This window comes from Sturnus vulgaris, chromosome 1 (assembly GCF_052056855.1).
Source record: "Sturnus vulgaris isolate bStuVul1 chromosome 1, bStuVul1.hap1, whole genome shotgun sequence".
Classification (NCBI taxonomy): Eukaryota; Metazoa; Chordata; class Aves; order Passeriformes; family Sturnidae; genus Sturnus; species Sturnus vulgaris.
Genome location: NC_142243.1, coordinates 19,310,509 through 19,327,362, shown reverse-complemented (window position 1 = coordinate 19,327,362; position 16,854 = coordinate 19,310,509). Strand labels below are relative to the sequence as shown.

General features: G+C 34.3%; 1 protein-coding gene across 1 annotated transcript in view; it reads left to right on the top strand.

Moving 5' to 3' along the window:
• The window catches only part of MALRD1 (MAM and LDL receptor class A domain containing 1), a 237,299-nt gene that overhangs the window by 176,637 nt on the left and 43,808 nt on the right, over positions 1-16,854 (top strand). The window contains exons 34-36 of the mRNA XM_014889594.2: positions 6,638-6,904; positions 10,171-10,296; positions 12,346-12,412. Coding sequence (XP_014745080.2) covers positions 6,638-6,904; positions 10,171-10,296; positions 12,346-12,412 — 460 coding nt within the window. The remainder of the gene's footprint in view (positions 1-6,637; positions 6,905-10,170; positions 10,297-12,345; positions 12,413-16,854) is intronic.

Genomic DNA, 16,854 nt, shown 5'->3' with positions numbered 1-16,854 from the left:
CACCTACATTGTGTATGTTTAAATTAATAATTATACTATCTTTGTTCAAAACCTCCAGTTTCTCTCTGCCTTCTTGTAACTTGTCCAGAATACTGAAATCTTCTAAGCAAGTTATATGCCTTTGGGGAAATTAAAATTCTTTAGATTTATTAATAGTGTATTAAAATAGTTTCATTAACATTGAACCTCAAAACCCCATCTGTTTACACCAAAAAAACCTTCAACTCATACAGATGATATTTTTCTTTGCTAGATTCATTCATAAAAATCAACATATTTCCTTGGGGGAATGGAGAGAAATAATATTTGGAATGAAATGGTTTCATTATACTATCTTAAAGAACAGAAAATCCTCAGACTATTCCTTATGTAAAACCTACTCATCAATAAGAGTAAGTTTTCTGGTCAGATTTATCTCAGAAATTATATCCACTTCATTTTGTCGAAGACTAAAGCTTCACAGCTTCTCCAGTTCGTCATTGCTCCTAATAAATAAACAAACCAACAAATCCATCACATTAGCAGGCACAGCTAGTAACTGCCAGACTGTTCTTAGTAGAAATATGGCAAATATTGCCATATTCCTGTCACAGGTAGTCAGTGTGTTCCAGCCAGAAGCAGTAGTTCTGTGAGTGAAGACTAAATCATAGCTTGACTTTACTGGCAGTAAACCTGTCTGTTTTCCATTATGTTTGTATGTTAGCAAAATGTTAGATCATTTAAAATAAATTTTGCACAGACATATAAAAATCTGAAGTAATATAAAAATTTATGTTCTGCTTTTTTTAATTCTGGCTTTGTCACAGGGTCTCTGGGATCCTTTCCAGCACCCTGCCCCATACCTCTGTCTTCTCATGAAGGGAAGAGACTTGAAAATTCAATTGACCAGACTCAACTTCCCCTTTATTTTTTGTATTTTTACAAGCTTGGAAATAAACAGCAGGAGCCTTATTGTAACAGATAAAAACTCACGGAAAGATTGTCAAAGTATTTGAATAGTTTTAGTCCAATTAATTTTTGTAACAAGTTTGTTTCCTTGCAGCCACCTTGAATGGGTTGATTTCATGCCCTGATCCGATGTTTACTGAACTGAAATTGAGGACTGACATCTATTTCAAATTAATTAATGCACTGGATTGGGCCCATAATTAATTTATACTCTTGTCTAATGAAATCTATTGGAGGGAGTTATTTTTGACCTCTTTTCTCTACAGTTAATAGGTCCACCATTTTTATTACATTTACTAGGCAAATTACTTATGCAAATATATGAGACAGGTTGTTAGTTTTCAAGGGTCTGATGCAAGGCCCATTAAAATCAATATGAGTTATCCCATTTACTTAAATGGGCTTTAGAGTGAGCTCTGATACAACCAAGGCTGTGCTGCCTAACAGCCTATGTGGTGACTTTATTTCATGCTCCCTGGTGTTGTCCCTAATGCCAGTGTCCAGTAGTCTTAAGTAAAATTCACTGTTACAGGTGATATATGAATATAAATGGGGACCTACTCGGCACCAGAGATCTTGATATTTGAAGAGGAAAGGCAGAAAAGACGAGGATAGCCTGGAGGAGTTGCTTCATTCAAATTAAGCATGTTTGTGTGTTACTAGCTGTGATAATGACTGTGTAATACAAACATTTATTTTATCTCAGCATTTGGGTAATAGCAGTTCTATGGTTTTCTATGACTGAATCCCTGTGATTTATGAGCAAAATATTGGAGTGCTAAAGTGAAGCTTGCTTTACAGTCAGGAAACAGGATCATATGCTCCATGGATGACAAAGACAATAGTACAAAGCATAAGTGTACAGAAAATGTTCATCAAAAACCAGTAAGCCTTTAGCAAATCCCTATCTCACAAATATATAATTTTGTCCTTGACAATGAGCACTTATTGACTTAACACTTTTCATGTTGTAAAGGCTCTTTTCTCCAAAATCATCAGCTCACGAGCTCTATTTACTGTAAATGTGGTTTAATGGTTAGCACATTGCAATAAGAATTGCTTTAAAAGCACCAATTTGATCTGAGAACAATGAAAGGCAGGTATATCCAGATGTAGTTATTGCAGTTCATGGAGCAGTATGTACCAAATTTTATTTGCTTTAAACACTGGTCTGATTTTTATGTTTTTTATATCTACCTCAGCTACTTAACTTATCTTAAAAGTGTGAAGGTGCTTGTGAAGTAGCACTTCTTGTCCATAGATAATAACTCAGCCAGCACAGCTGTGTGAGTAAGTTTAAAAAGATATAGGACAAAATTAAAATGTCAGGTTTTAGGACCTAATTAAAATGTCTTCTTTATGACATACAAGTAGATTTTATATGCACATTTTTAAACCCTTTCTTTAAGTTTGGTTATTTGCCATATGCAAGGTAAAAATAAGTGCAAAATAAAGCACTGAGTGCAAAGTAAAATAAATAAAGATATGTACTCAGCTTTCTGCTTAAAAGTCATGATTTCTTTAGCTGTAATGGAACATCAACAGTTTTCTGCTGTTTTTCATGTGGATCTAAATTCAGATTCAGTGCTTTGCAGTGCAGAGGTTATTTTTGCTGAAATTGTTTTTGTTTAGTTTGCTTTTCATCCGTGTGCAAACACTGAATTCTTGAGGATTTTTGGTCCTGCTTTTCAGAGAGCATGCAGCCTGGATACAAAGAGCTAAAGCTTTTATACTGTCTTCCTTAGAACTGATCATTTTCAGTAGATTTATCTCCAAATCCTTAAACAGTTTTAAACAGATACTGCTTTTGAAAAAAAGTAACCTGTACAATGTCTCCTGCACTCCTGAATGTGGTCTGAAAATGAGAGTCACACAGCACTCAGGAGATGAGTGCTGCCTTGGGAACATCTTTTCTGCATTTGAGAAAAGGTGAGGGAAACATTTTCTTGGCATGCCAGGGAATTGTTGAATCAAACAATATTAAGTGACAGAAAGGATGTGTGGGCCACAAATGATATAATTTGCATTGAAAAGGCTTCACTTCAGATTCTGCTGTTAAAATAACTTTCATATAGATGTACAAGAGGAAAATATAAGGTTCATAGATATGCATAAGTTTAAAGTTAGTTTTTATTGCTAAATTGTGAGAGCACAGTGCTGTGTGAGTCAGCACATGGAGGATGTTTCTGACGAGTCTCTCATTTGTGCCAGCACGTTCTCCACTGCAAACCACATTGTAGTTTTAACACCTTAGTTTAATTCTTCACAGTGACAAGAAAACAGAATGGAAATTCCCACTTTTTAGAAGGAAACGTGTCAGTAGCAGATACTGTAATGATGAACTTAAAATAAATAATTACATAGACAGTAGCTTTGAATACAAATAATTACTTTTGCATTAATGTTGCTTGAGATTTCTTTTCAGTTGGAATTAATGATTTTCTACATTTGCATATTCTTAATTAGCTTTTTTTAGTTGTTAGCTTTGCACAAATTAATGCTTTATAAATTTGCAAAATTTTTACCAGGCACATTTAATTTATAACTAAGAAAAGCATTTATAAACTACTTTACATAAAGAAAATAGATTGAACTTGGAGGTAACATTTTGGCACACCATGGCAATAATGGCATCTTATAGAATGTCATCCAGAGCACAACTTTTCTATTGTACCTGAAACCAAACACATGAACTAACGAACTAATTATCATATAACACGAGTTAATAAGCTAGGGACATTCTTATGTTCTTTGAAGTACATTTTCATCTCATGCACTGTTCTAATCTAAAAGGATTTTACTTATTTCAGGGCATGACTGTGGATATTTTAATGTAGTGCAAATATAAAACAGACCTCAAAAAGACCCCTGGTTAACCTTACCCCTAACTCTGCCTGGACACATCTTTGCTCCCCTTGGTGAATATTGCACAATCTAATATACTTGCTATGAAAGTCAGGAAGAACTTCATCCCACAAATTATTTTCTAAACCAGATAGAATGATAACAGAAAATAGAAAATAATAATAGAAAAATGATCATACCCCATTCAAAAAAAGCATTCAAGCATTTCCCTAAATACTGAATTTAGTATTATTTCCATGCATAAGCTCATTATATGATTGGGCTCATAAGGATAAACTGATCAAGGTTATAAAAGTCTGAAAATTATTTAACACTCAAGGCCAGTTTCATAACAAGCAGCACATTCAAGAAATATTGAGTTTAAGAGGGGATTTCAGTTTACAGAACAAATTTGGGTAGAAGCATATGAGTAAACATATCATGACAGGAAATTAAACTGGGTCAGAAATGCTCACAAATGTATTATAAATGCAATCTTGCCTGCAACATAAACAGGCCACCTCAGGAAAGTCAAATATATTGTGTGGGGTTAATTTCCATACTATCAGAACAAATACAGAAAAGCTAACACAGGACTATGCAAGGACAAAAGAATGTGCATAAGCAGAACTGACTGCAGCTTAAGTCATTTTCACTGCCTAAATGCCCCCTAGGCACTGTGAGGAAAGGGTCAGAAATAACAGAAAGAAAAAAAAAAGTACAAACTAAAAATAATATATATATATATATATATATATATATATATATATATATATATATTTTACTTCACTGTGCAAGATTTGGCAGCACTGTATCAATGGAGAGAAAAATATGTTCTCCCAATGACATTTCATCAGTATCTTGGCCTAATATACAGTTTCTATATGACAAACCAAATTCAAACGTCTTTATGGGCTACTATTATTATCTGGTACAGTATAGGACCAAAGTAGAAAAAAATGCAAAATCTAGAAATTTTAATTTGTACAAAATCAACCCACTATGTGATTTAAATGTCTATTATCAACTATCTAAAATCAATTTCCATAGGCCTTTTAAAGTAGCATAAATAATTTTTCTTAGACTAACACATTTATAAAACACATATGAAACCACAGTCTTTTCAATCTCATGTAAAAGGGCACATGTTTGAGGTATTCATGGAATAATTCTGAATATACACAGGACAAAAGATCACTGGGTTATTACTTTCACTGAGTCAATATCCATTTTTGTTATTTTATGTTTACATTATATCCAGTGAATCAAATACATTTTTCTAGTAGAATGATTTAATTTAATAACATTAGAGGCATGAAATAATATCAGGCATGTTCTATTGTATGAAGCTTTTTAATTATGATTTTTTTATATAAAGTCAACATGAAAATCAAAAATTTCTAATCTATAGAAGGTCTGTATTGCAAAGAACTTTGAGCTCTTTTTCCTTATATCTGCTTCACAAGCAACTGGATGGTAAAATAATGCTAGTATTCTGTTTACCTGAATGTATTAACAGTTCATTTACTTGTATAAAAGGCTATAGTTATTTATGATGGAGAAATCTTTGAAACTGAGCATGTTTTAGCCAAGTCCTCATGCTGTAAAACCCCAGCCTGGTATTGCAGAATACAAAAACATGCTGATATGACCAGTGGATTAAAAGTCAGAAAATCATGCCAAAATTCATGTACTCCTTTATAGAGTGTCATGCTTTAATGCAGCAGTAACACTGGACATCTGAGGTCAGAGAACAATGCTTGCACCATTCCAAAAAACAAGATGAAACCCACTTTTTGTGCTTGTCTCCATTGCCTCAGCCCAAGTCAACAGCAAAACTCCTCCTGTCTTTTACAGAGGTAGTGAATTAATTTGTCTCACTTTGTCTCTAGTGATCATATTATATTTTTTACTCAACTGCTGAAAATTGAGCTAGAAAGATTAAATGTATGGAGCTAAATTCTGGACATTTTTCTCTTTTCCCCACACATATAAAAAGTACAGGAATCCATCACATTTCTTCCATGGGAGATGCTGATGCTATAAAGAACACAAAATTAGCACAGCCAGTTCGTTAGAAATTAGTTTCCGTCAATAGATCTTATGCTTCTGCTAAAAAATTCAGTTGCAATGGTTTTAATAGGAAAAAAGAAAGACTTAAGTATCTGGGACAATTTATTTATATACATGATCACACAAACCTTTCCCCAGTATTTTCTTCCAGCCATGCAAATTAGCATGGAATATTTTATTGATTTATTTATTTCTGTATTTATTTTATTCTTTTTCTTTTTGTCAGCTGTCTGAATTAGTTAAAGTTTGAAATTCTAAAACCACATTTTTCTTTACTTGTATCCTAGAAATCTATCGAGTATTTTTAAAATTTAATTCTCTATCACATCCGGTTAAGCTTAAGAGTCAGAGTGATAATAGACTAGATCAGTAAAAATTTTTGTTGTTACATCATAAAAATCTTTTTCTTCATTTAACTTAAAATGGTAACTTGAGGGGTATTTTAAAGCTTTCCAGATATTGGGTGAAAGACAAGATTTATTAATATTTTGACATTAACCCTTCTATGTGTGCATTGGAAAAGAAGTAATAGAACGCTGGACTTGAGCTTTAGAAGCAAAGTGCTGACACAGCAGCAATGGAGTTAATGTAAGACAGAATGTTTTTAATACTGAGTTTTGCGCTTTGTTTTTATAAAAGTTGGGTTCTTTTTTTTTTAAGAGTTTAGTAACCCCAATGAGCTGCATTCCCAGCAGTTCCTATGTAGGTCTCAAAGCAGTGTGAATGACTGCTGGAGGCACAGAATCCCTGAGCATTCCTGTTCTCCTTGCAGGACCAGTGGATCCAGCGTGCCATGACGATGAGTTCACGTGCGCGTACGTGCGCCAGTGCCTGTCCATCTCCGCACGCTGCGACGGGGATGAAGATTGCTTGGATGGCAGTGATGAGATGAACTGTCCCGTGGAGGTGCCTGCCACCCCATCTCCTGGCTCCTGCAAGGACACAGAGTTCCTGTGTCTCTCGCAGGGCTGTATCCTGTCCCTCCTGCGGTGCGATGGTGTTCCTGACTGCCGCCTCCGTGAGGATGAAGTCGGCTGCCGTAAGTGGCTTTCGTGGTGGTGGTTATGGCAGTGTTAACTCACCTGCCTAAACCAGTGGTGTTTTCGGAAACAAAAATACCAACATAGTGAAGTTCAGTGTAAAATTCATCATTCCCTAGTCAAAAAACCCTATTTGTGTCACATACAATGCATTAATTGTAGAGATGCTTTGCATTCTAAATAATTTTGCTTATGCATTCTCATTTCCTGGCTATCATTTGGTAAATGTTTAAAAAAATTGCAATTGTGTTTCTTTTAATATTTACAAGCATTTCCACATTTTTTCCTTAAATCAGTCAGCTGCATTTGCATTGCTTCTGTAACCTCTGATTTTGATAAGACAGAAAGATAGGCTTCTGCAGTTCTATAATTCAGTAACATTTAAGGCAGTCCTGACCTTTCAAGGGTTTTGAAGTCAAGTCTTTTCATGAAGTAGCAGCAATCTCCGCCCCGAGCAAGGAAAAGGGCTCACAAACAAAACACAAGGTCAATAGGCTTTGAAATGTAACTGCAATGAGATGCCATGGAGAAACATCTGAAACAGATAGACACAAAAGTGAGTGTCTGCCCATTTAAAAATATTTCATTATTAGCAAATGAACTGAGGCCAAATGTTTCATTCCAGGAATCTCAAAATAATTAGCAATATAGAAAAACAAAAAAAAAAAAAGAAAAAGAGCCTTTTTCCATATAAACAGTTTTCTTCCTAAACCTGTCATGCTGTAAAGCTTTTTTAATATTTTTCTCATCCTTATCAGAGTGAAAAAAAAAAAGGCAAAAAAATCAGTTTTCAGTGGACTAGAAATTCATATTCTTTAATATTTTCTATCAAAACTACTAAATATGAATACAGGCTGCACATGCCAGTTATTTCAGGAAATTAGTCTACCAAACTGTCACGGATTTGGCAAAGTATCTATGTAAGTCTTTTGTTTAGAAGTGAGCTCTGTGTTTTGTTGGCAGAAGACACAATTTTGGAGATAACTTTGATGTTGAATCTACATACCCTGAAGACATGTAGAAATTTTGCATGTTCCTTTCTTCAAATAAACTTCTCCTGGTTAATTTTCATTTGACCTTCCTTCCTCCTCAATCTGTCCTCTGGTAGAGAATTCCATGCTGTGTTTTATTACAGGCACATCCCAACTCCACACCACAGAAGCCGATGTGGAACCTCAAAATCTGAAAGCCAAAAGATTTCCATGATTTTCTGTATTATCCAAACAACTGAGATATTGCTTGGTTTTGTTTATTTTGCTGCCTTCATTTCTAAACAAAATTTAGGGAATAAGTAGAAATTAAATCCTGATCTATTCAGAGAAAAAATATTCTCCATAGATATTTTACAGCTTTGGGGTTCTCAGTCTGAAGGAAACTTAGTCAAGTCTTTACTTCATTGGTACTCCAAAATTCAGTTTATAGTATATAAATATACAATCATTGATAGTATAAGGTAAAAATACAGAAGCAGTAATTCTTTTTTCTTTTCTGAGGAAGATACTTAAGAGAAGCAAAGCAAAGCAGGGAAGAAGGCAAAGCAAAAAGAAAGTGAATCGTGCTAGATTGGAATGAAATCAGTGGAAAGCTGATTTCTGTCACAGCTGGTGCTGAGATCCAACTGTGTATGCCATGAGAGCAGAGTGTTTAATCTCTAGCTTCCTACTCTTTACAGGTGAAAAACCATAGAAGTTTGTCAACTGGGGAAGGGCAGAGAAAAGAAGTAAATATCTCAGAAATTGTATTATTTTATTGAAATTTATGCATGATCTATAAAATTGATTGTTGTGCTAGTAACTCCAACCTATGTGTACACTAAAAATAGCACAGATTGAAATTAGGGGTTTATTTTTTTAGATTTTAGATTGATTTTTTTTCCTTAGTGCAGATCAAATCTACCTGCTCATTTCAGAAAACTTCAGTTTAAGAATTACCAACATTTTCCGTTTTGTGTCCCATAGCAATTTTATTCATTTAAGTGTAAAACAAAACACTGAACACTGTTTGAGTGTAGAGCAAAAATGTTCTGGGTTCTGAATTCAGGAATTCATCAGGGAAAGTTTTCTTTTGGGATAAAGACTGGTTGTCAAAATGCATCTTGCAGAGATGAAGGATAAAACCCAAAAGGAGGCCAGGACAGAAAAAAACCCCAACCAAACAAAAAAACATTGGTCAAGTCCCTGCTGAAAACACAGTTTCTACTGTAGAAATGCTTTTCTTCACAACTTAGGTATTTATGGAGGCAGAATTTCCTGCAGAGTTCACATAGCAGTTTAGGCTGTACAATATTATGCTAACACTATTTCATACTTATTAATGTAGTGGATTTTATTACTTGCTGCATTTAACAAGAAAATTCTGAAATTGTTTTCCAGTTATAGATGTTCTACTTGACTGGCTCTCTTCTTGCTGTCAATTTTAGTGAAGGGTATATTACCTCACCTATTTAGTCTTTTATTTGCCTGATTACAATGGTAAGGGTTTAAAACAAATGTATTAACACCAGTGGGATGTATACATTAGTTTTCCACAGATCAACATACTTTTTCACTTGCTTCATCTGGTTGAATAGCAATGAATGAAAAGTCTTTTCTCTGTTTTCTGTAGTGCACCAAAATATATCTCTTGTAGTTCTGGTAAGTTTTAAATACCTATGAAATATTAAAAATTTTATACTTTCAAACAGGCTGTGATATCATTATCCCTTCTACTGCTTTAATTTGCACCTGGAAAATTAAATATAGATGAAAATTTGATATTTTCATTTCTATATCTTCACTGTTTTTAGTGCCTCCATGTGGTGTTAATATTCTCTACCTCAGCACCAATAATTTGGTGTCATGGTTCTTAACTCCAAAATTTTCAGCCATTAGATCCACTGCTATGACTGTTCCCTCCGTAACGTGTTAAAATAAAGTGTAAAAAAACCAGATTCCATCATTTTGAAACTAGTAGTTGAATGAGAGTTGATTATTGTTTGTGATATCTTTTTTATGGGTTACATTCTCAACATTTTAAGTTAATATGCACTCCTCTTCACAAATATTTCATGGGAAAATTTGGTTTCTGTACCATCTGTGCTTAGTATTTGTTTACTTATTTAGCATCTCAGTAGTAAACTTGTATATCTTTGAAGATGAAAGCTTGTAGAGGTCACACAGATGCAAGTTTATATCCTACAGTACGAATTAAGTTTTCTGCTACTTTTTGAACAGTGGGGAAAACAAAATACAGCTGATGATAACGACCATGTTCCTTTTCATTTCAGCCATTAAGGATTGCTCCAATGGTTCATTGTTGTGTGCTTCAACTAATCAATGCATACCACTCTCCCAGCGTTGTGATGGAATTGCAGACTGCATTGATTCCAGCCTTGATGAGTCCGGCTGTTCAGGTACTTAGTTTCGCATTAAAATATCGTTTGAAACAAAGAAAGTATAATTATTTCCTTCTGAATCTTTTGGCAGTCCTCAAACTTGACGGACATTCCTCTCCTAAAACTTTGTCAAATTATTTTAGAGGTGGATTTTCCCGATGAAAGTATAACAGATGAAAGTGAGAAAAATATGAATAATAATAATATGCTTAACATCTTAACATCTTAATGAGGGGTTTTCCTACCCTATAAACACATTGTTCAAAAAAACCCCAACCCTTTGTAGTATACTTTTAGGACTTCCCTTGATTTTAGCCAGTTGAGTAAATCCATATTGTTAAGTAAAAAGCTTGCTTTCTCATGCTTTCTTTTTTCCAAGTGCATTACAAATCCAGGTTGGAAAATAAACTAAACAGCATTTGTTCTAGCACAGTGCATTCGACAATATTCAGGTTTGATGTGCAGTAGTTTAATGGTGGAGAAAGATAAGTACAGGACGCACATAATACACATTAAATGTGAATTAGATTTTTATTAACAAAATCTAACAAATACATAGATGATGGTGATATAATTAATGATTAAATCTAGATTCAAAATGTCCCATTCAATGACAGAAAGATACTGTAGCTCTTCTCCAAGACTGATATAAACTCTTGACAGTATTCTGCCAGCTTTGCTGAAGTTGCATTAGCTGAGAATTTAAGTCTCTCTTTTTATACTTTTTATGGGTTATGTGATAAAATTCAGAACATATGTTCATTGCAATTATATAATTAACTTTAATGTATTAAATATCTATTCACAAACTAAAAGTTTTACAAACACTTGTTGGTAGGAGGCATCCACAAGTTTCTTTGGGAGTGAAACTTGACCACAGGTGTTGTGTTCACTATCACTCACAGCATCATAAAATGGTTCGGGTTGGAAGGGATCACAAAGTTGCCAAGCCCCTGACTTGGGCAGGGACACCTTCACGAGCCCAGGTTGCTCATGTGAGAGAAGGAATAATACTTCAACATTAAAAAATAACACTTATATAATGATGAGAGAATTCATACTTGGTAAATTTGAATTCTAGAATTATTTTAATTATTTTAATAATTATTTATTAATTTTTATTTTAAATTAAAAGGAATTTATTCAGAAATTAGGTTAATATAGAAGAATATAGGACATAAACTAGTAGACATGCATAACAGAAATTGACAAATCTTCCACTGTTTTTTCAGAAAGCAGATATTTTAAATAAGTAACTCACTTTTCAAAATTTAATCCTAAAACTGGAGGTGTCCTCACTGAAGAGCACTATTAACAATTTTCATTTGCCATTAACAATTTCATTTTGCATATATCCAAAACTCTTTAGATCTAATTTGTATATTACCAGTTATTTTCATACTAAAGAAGATATAGGGGATTCTTTTTTTGATTTTGAGTTTTTTCTTGCTAAAGCAATGTAAAACTCTTCTTCAGTAAAACTTAATGTGATGATGTGTAAATTCAAGTTAAGGGACATCAAGAGATTTTAAGAGAATATCACTAAGTACTTAAATACCTTTTGTCTTTTATAGCCTGATTTCCCTTGTTCTTATGAGAATATGATTCTAAATGTTAAAATTCTGAATATCTTTAGTAAAAAGATTGGTCACAAAGGAGTGTTTATTCACCAGCCCTATATAAAAGCTATTAATAATAAAGTAGAGTTAGGTACTATTTAAATATTAGTTCAGTTCTTCTGGGTCTTATTTTATATATTCTAGTTGTTTGAAAATCGAGTAAGTGGCAAAAATTCCATTTCTGGACTCAGATGAAAATCTCATTTGAGAAAAATTTGAAGCCTATTCAAGTGCAGCATCGGGATTTCAACAAGCTTAAGAGCACTCCATTGCTTGTATTCTTATGACTTCACACTTGTATCACCAAGTCTTGTCTAAAAAAAACGGTTTTGGAAGTGCTAAGCACTCAAAAGGACTGGTGTGAATATTTTGCCATTTTGAAAATCAGATAATGAGAAATGTATTAAAAAAGAGGGGGAAATAACAATTTTTACTTTTATGTTTGCAGCTTGTCCTGAAGAATACTGCAAAAATGGAGGAAAATGCATCATCAAAGATGACATTCCATTATGCCAGTAAGTGTCATTGGCAATTGACTTGTTCTTGAGGTTGGACAAAGCTGCTGTTGAAACAGGTGGTTTGCTCCCCAGGCATTGATATGATATTCAGTAGAAGTGTAATTTTAAAAGTCTGTGTATGCCTATACTATTTTTATTTCCACTTAGTGAGTTAAAACCACATTTTGAGAAGAATGTTATTTATCAGATAGAATTTTCTGTAACTTTCCCATGTCATTACATGAGACAATCTGTTGGCCTGACACCCTAAGTTTTCTGTCTCTTGTTTCACATCAACGTTTAAAAACACGTTTCTGTGCCTTATTTGAAGCAGGGTGTTGTATACTTCAGATGAGAGTTTACAGCAGGCCACATAATCATCTTTATCTTCTTGTTAGGTGTTTGGAAAAATAAAGGATTTTTCCACTTATCCCCCCCACCCTAAAAGGGGGTTAAAATATGCTCACATTTATTTCTGGAAACATTCTGATGAAAAAAATAATGTATGCAATTCTGATGTAGAATGTATGAGCCATTAGAAAGAGTCTCAGGCTATCTGAAGCAACTCATTTACACAAGATATCACTCTGTTTCCCATTGGGAAATTAAAGGAGACTTCTAACTGCAAAGAAAGTGATAGTATGTGTTATCATGCTTTTGTCCTTCACATGCTTCAGTGGAGCTTGCCAGAGTTTGCCAAATTACTAAAGAAGTAACTGTTTTATCACAGTAGCTATCTTAGTCAAGATTAGATGCTAAGGTTTCCTCCTAGTTGCTAGGAAATGCACATTAGTAAGCCTGCTTTGTCTTCCAAGACAGGTTTATCCTCTATCGGCTGAAGAAATGTAATATATAAAATACTCAGAAAATATAGGGACATTCATACAGGGTATTTCCATTTAGGTCTCAGAAAACATTGTTGTTACCTGCAGACTTCCCCAACAACGTCTACTATAATAGAACAGAGAATGACAAGAATCTTGGAAATTTCATCAAGGTTGCTGCTTCAAAATTTCTTTGAACACAAAGAGAGAAAGGGGACAAAAACCATAGGGAAAGATTGCAGAATGAAAAGTCAGCAGAAATTAAAGGGATTTGCAATAGGAAGGTAAAATTGCTTGTAGGGACAAAGCTCTGGGGGAGCAATTGAGATTTTAAGTATACAAGAGAATTATGAGAACTGAACTTCTGTCAGACTTGCGAGAGAAAGTACCCCAAACTAGCAAATCTGTTTTATCCACAGAAATAAAAGACAGTTGGAATAAAAATAGTAAATTAAACTAGTAAATAATAAATACTTTCCCTCAGAATTCAGTAGGAAACATATATCATTCTGATGTCATGCAAAGGCAATCAGAGCAAAGACACAGAAACAAAAATTCCTTAACTGGGGGGTTAACATTACTTCAAGAGCTGTACATGCTTGTGCTGGGGACATTGGTTATCTCTTCTCAAGAATGCCATAACAACAGTTCATGTTGCAATAGGATTTCTGAAAACTGCCTGTAGGAGAAGTGGCTGGAGAACAACAAATGGAGAAGAAAAGGGATAGCCAGATCACCAGTCTGATATCAATACCATTCAAAGCTTTAAAATATTTTAAAGGAGTTACTTATACATATAATAACGGGAGAGTTAACCATTACTAAGATAAACTTCTGCATTGCTTTTTGAATTTCCACATCAAGACCATTAAAGACCAAAAAAACCCCCCAAAATATACCTAAAATAATTTAAAATGTAGAAATATACCCATTTTCAAAACCCAGGGGGGAAAAAATTAAAAAAAAAAAACCAAAACAAACAAGCCCCAAACAATAGCAAAAAAAACAGAAACAAATAACCCAAAAAAACCCAAAACAACAGAACAAAAAGAGAAATTATCATGAAAAATACGCTATTTTTTATCTTTTAGTTCTCAGTTCTTACTCTAAATTTCCTGAAAAATAAATGATAATTTAGCTAGAAATATCTTCCTCCCTTGAGAGCAACTGTTCTTCAAGACTGCAGGATAGGTCAGGAGAAAAAGCAGAGTATGTAAGAGGGCAGGAAGCCTGTTGCACAGCAAGGAGACTCCTGGAAAGAACAGAATACAGAAATTGTCCTGCCACAGAATTGAGAGTCTTCCTAGATACCCAGAGATAATTGTGTGGGGATCAAAGAGCTCTTAAAAGTCACTGGGTTTGACTAATACTATTCAGTGATAGAGCAGAAAAGGAGAACATTTGTTAACATAACTTTTCCTTACTATTTTATCAGGCAAAATGGATTCTGATCTTCCCCCCCGTGAGATGACTGTCCTCTAGTTTCTATAAAACAAAACCTGAGTCTGGAGCTTAAAAGTAATTTTGACCTCCCTGAGAATGTTGGTTTAACAAAAAATAGACTGAAAGGGTCTCAAAGCTTCATTTGCTCCATCATGTTCCTATAAGAACTGAAATTGCTGCTCATTTTAGGTTAGTTTGAGGTACACTGATAGAAAAGAATAGAGTTTCCAGGAAACATTTCTGCTGGTGGTAGCAGTTGAGTTTTTCTCTGGTTTTAATGCAGTGGGGTTAAGTAGTTGACTGTATAGGCTTCTTCCAGTAGTTTGACATGAAAGCAGGGGAACACTGAATTTGCAGTAGCTGCTTAGGCAAAGGAAAGCAAATAGCAAATAGAAAGGCAAAATGTGTACTATTTGAAGATACTGAAAGTGAATAGTAGATTTTATACATTTATTACTTCTCCAGTTCCTTTGATGCTATATGTTTTTACATGTGTGAACTAGTGTAGCTTAGCTATTTATAAAGTTAATACTTAGGGCATCACGCTGTCTTTCAACAGTATGTAACTAAGAGTGATCAGTAGCAGTGGAAGGTGAGCTCTGACATCCCTCTGTGAAGAGATAGCTGTAGACTGGTGGAAATGAAAGCAGTGGATGCAAGTCTAGATAAAATTTCAGTATCTATTGGAGTGGGTAAGAAAGCTGATGAAGGTTGCTGTAATTTTTATTCAAGCTACTGGAAACAGCTTCTCTAGGCTGGTGCATAATAGCTGTCATAACATCAGTGAGATGGCCAGTATTTGAGAATGAGAGTACTGGTTGGTGTTCTGGTGGATGTTCTCACTGAGGGCATGCAAGTAAATGCAGGGCAGTGGTGCATGGTGAGTGATGGTTATCTTCCCACTTGAACAAAACAGCTTGATGGCTGTCCTGGGCCTGCTTGCTATTTGAATTCTTGAGTTAGCTTTGAAAGTCACTTGTTTTGTTTCTGCTGTTTGGTCAGGAGAGTAATTAGGGTGCATATCAACTACATTTATCTTGTACTTTCTATTTCATGGGTATTTTCTTTGTCTGCCAAACTAGATGGAGCTTTAATCTGAAATTCTATGGCCACTCTCATTTGACAAAATGTGACTCCTATTTGTCCTGACTGAGGTCTCTTCTGTAGTCAATGTGCGGCCAAGTGGCTGGTGCTGGCAATCAGCTACTGTGGTTGCACCAGAAAATCATGATAATTTGAGCAATAATAACTAGAATTTGTGCAATTTTGATCCTTCGATTTCAAAATCACTTCTTTGATTATATGTATGCTTTCCCAAGCTGCTTGTCCAGTGTTTCTTTGTGCTTGTTTAATTTTTGCTTTAAAGTGAGACCACAGAATCCTGGAAACATAGGAAAGGAATATAGAGGAGAACAAGCAAGCTGGGAAAAGTGTGTTTCTAACACACTAATGTGGAAGGATGAGGCTTCAAAGATTGTATTATTGTTGAAAGAAAAAAAAAACCACCGAGAACAGAAAAAAAAAAACCCAAAACATGATAGCAGACTGTTCATACATACTTTTCATTCTCATCCAACTGGACAAGTGTAATACTAAACAGGCACATTCAAAATGTACTAAACTTCACACATAATAAATATTAAATCATAATCAAATCATCAAATGGTTTGGGTTGGAAGGAACCTGTAAAGTTCATGTAGTCCAACCTCCCTGCAATGAGTACCTTCATCTTCAATTAAATCAAGTTTCTCATCCAACCTGACTGTGAATTTACCACATCTCTGGGCAGCATATTTCAGCATTTCACAAAATTAGTCGTAAAAAATTTATTTTCTTACATATAGTATGAATCTCCCATTCTTCATTTTAAAACCAGTATTCTTGGCCCTGTTTCTGCAGGCTCTACTAAAAATAGAATTGTTTAGGTTGGAAATAACATAATACAATGCTTGACTTTCCCTTTATTTTATACAAATATTTTCACCATAATATACCAAATTTCAGAGTAATTACACTAACTAGTACTAAAGAGAATAATGAGATCATTTTTATTATTGTCTTAACTGTAAGAAGGTTCTATCCTTTAGGAAAAAAAAAAAGGAATTGCATTCACTTAATTAAACAATCATATTACAGATTAGAAATAAATCTTCATTAAATAGTTTTTAAATTTACTGAATATGTAACATGTAG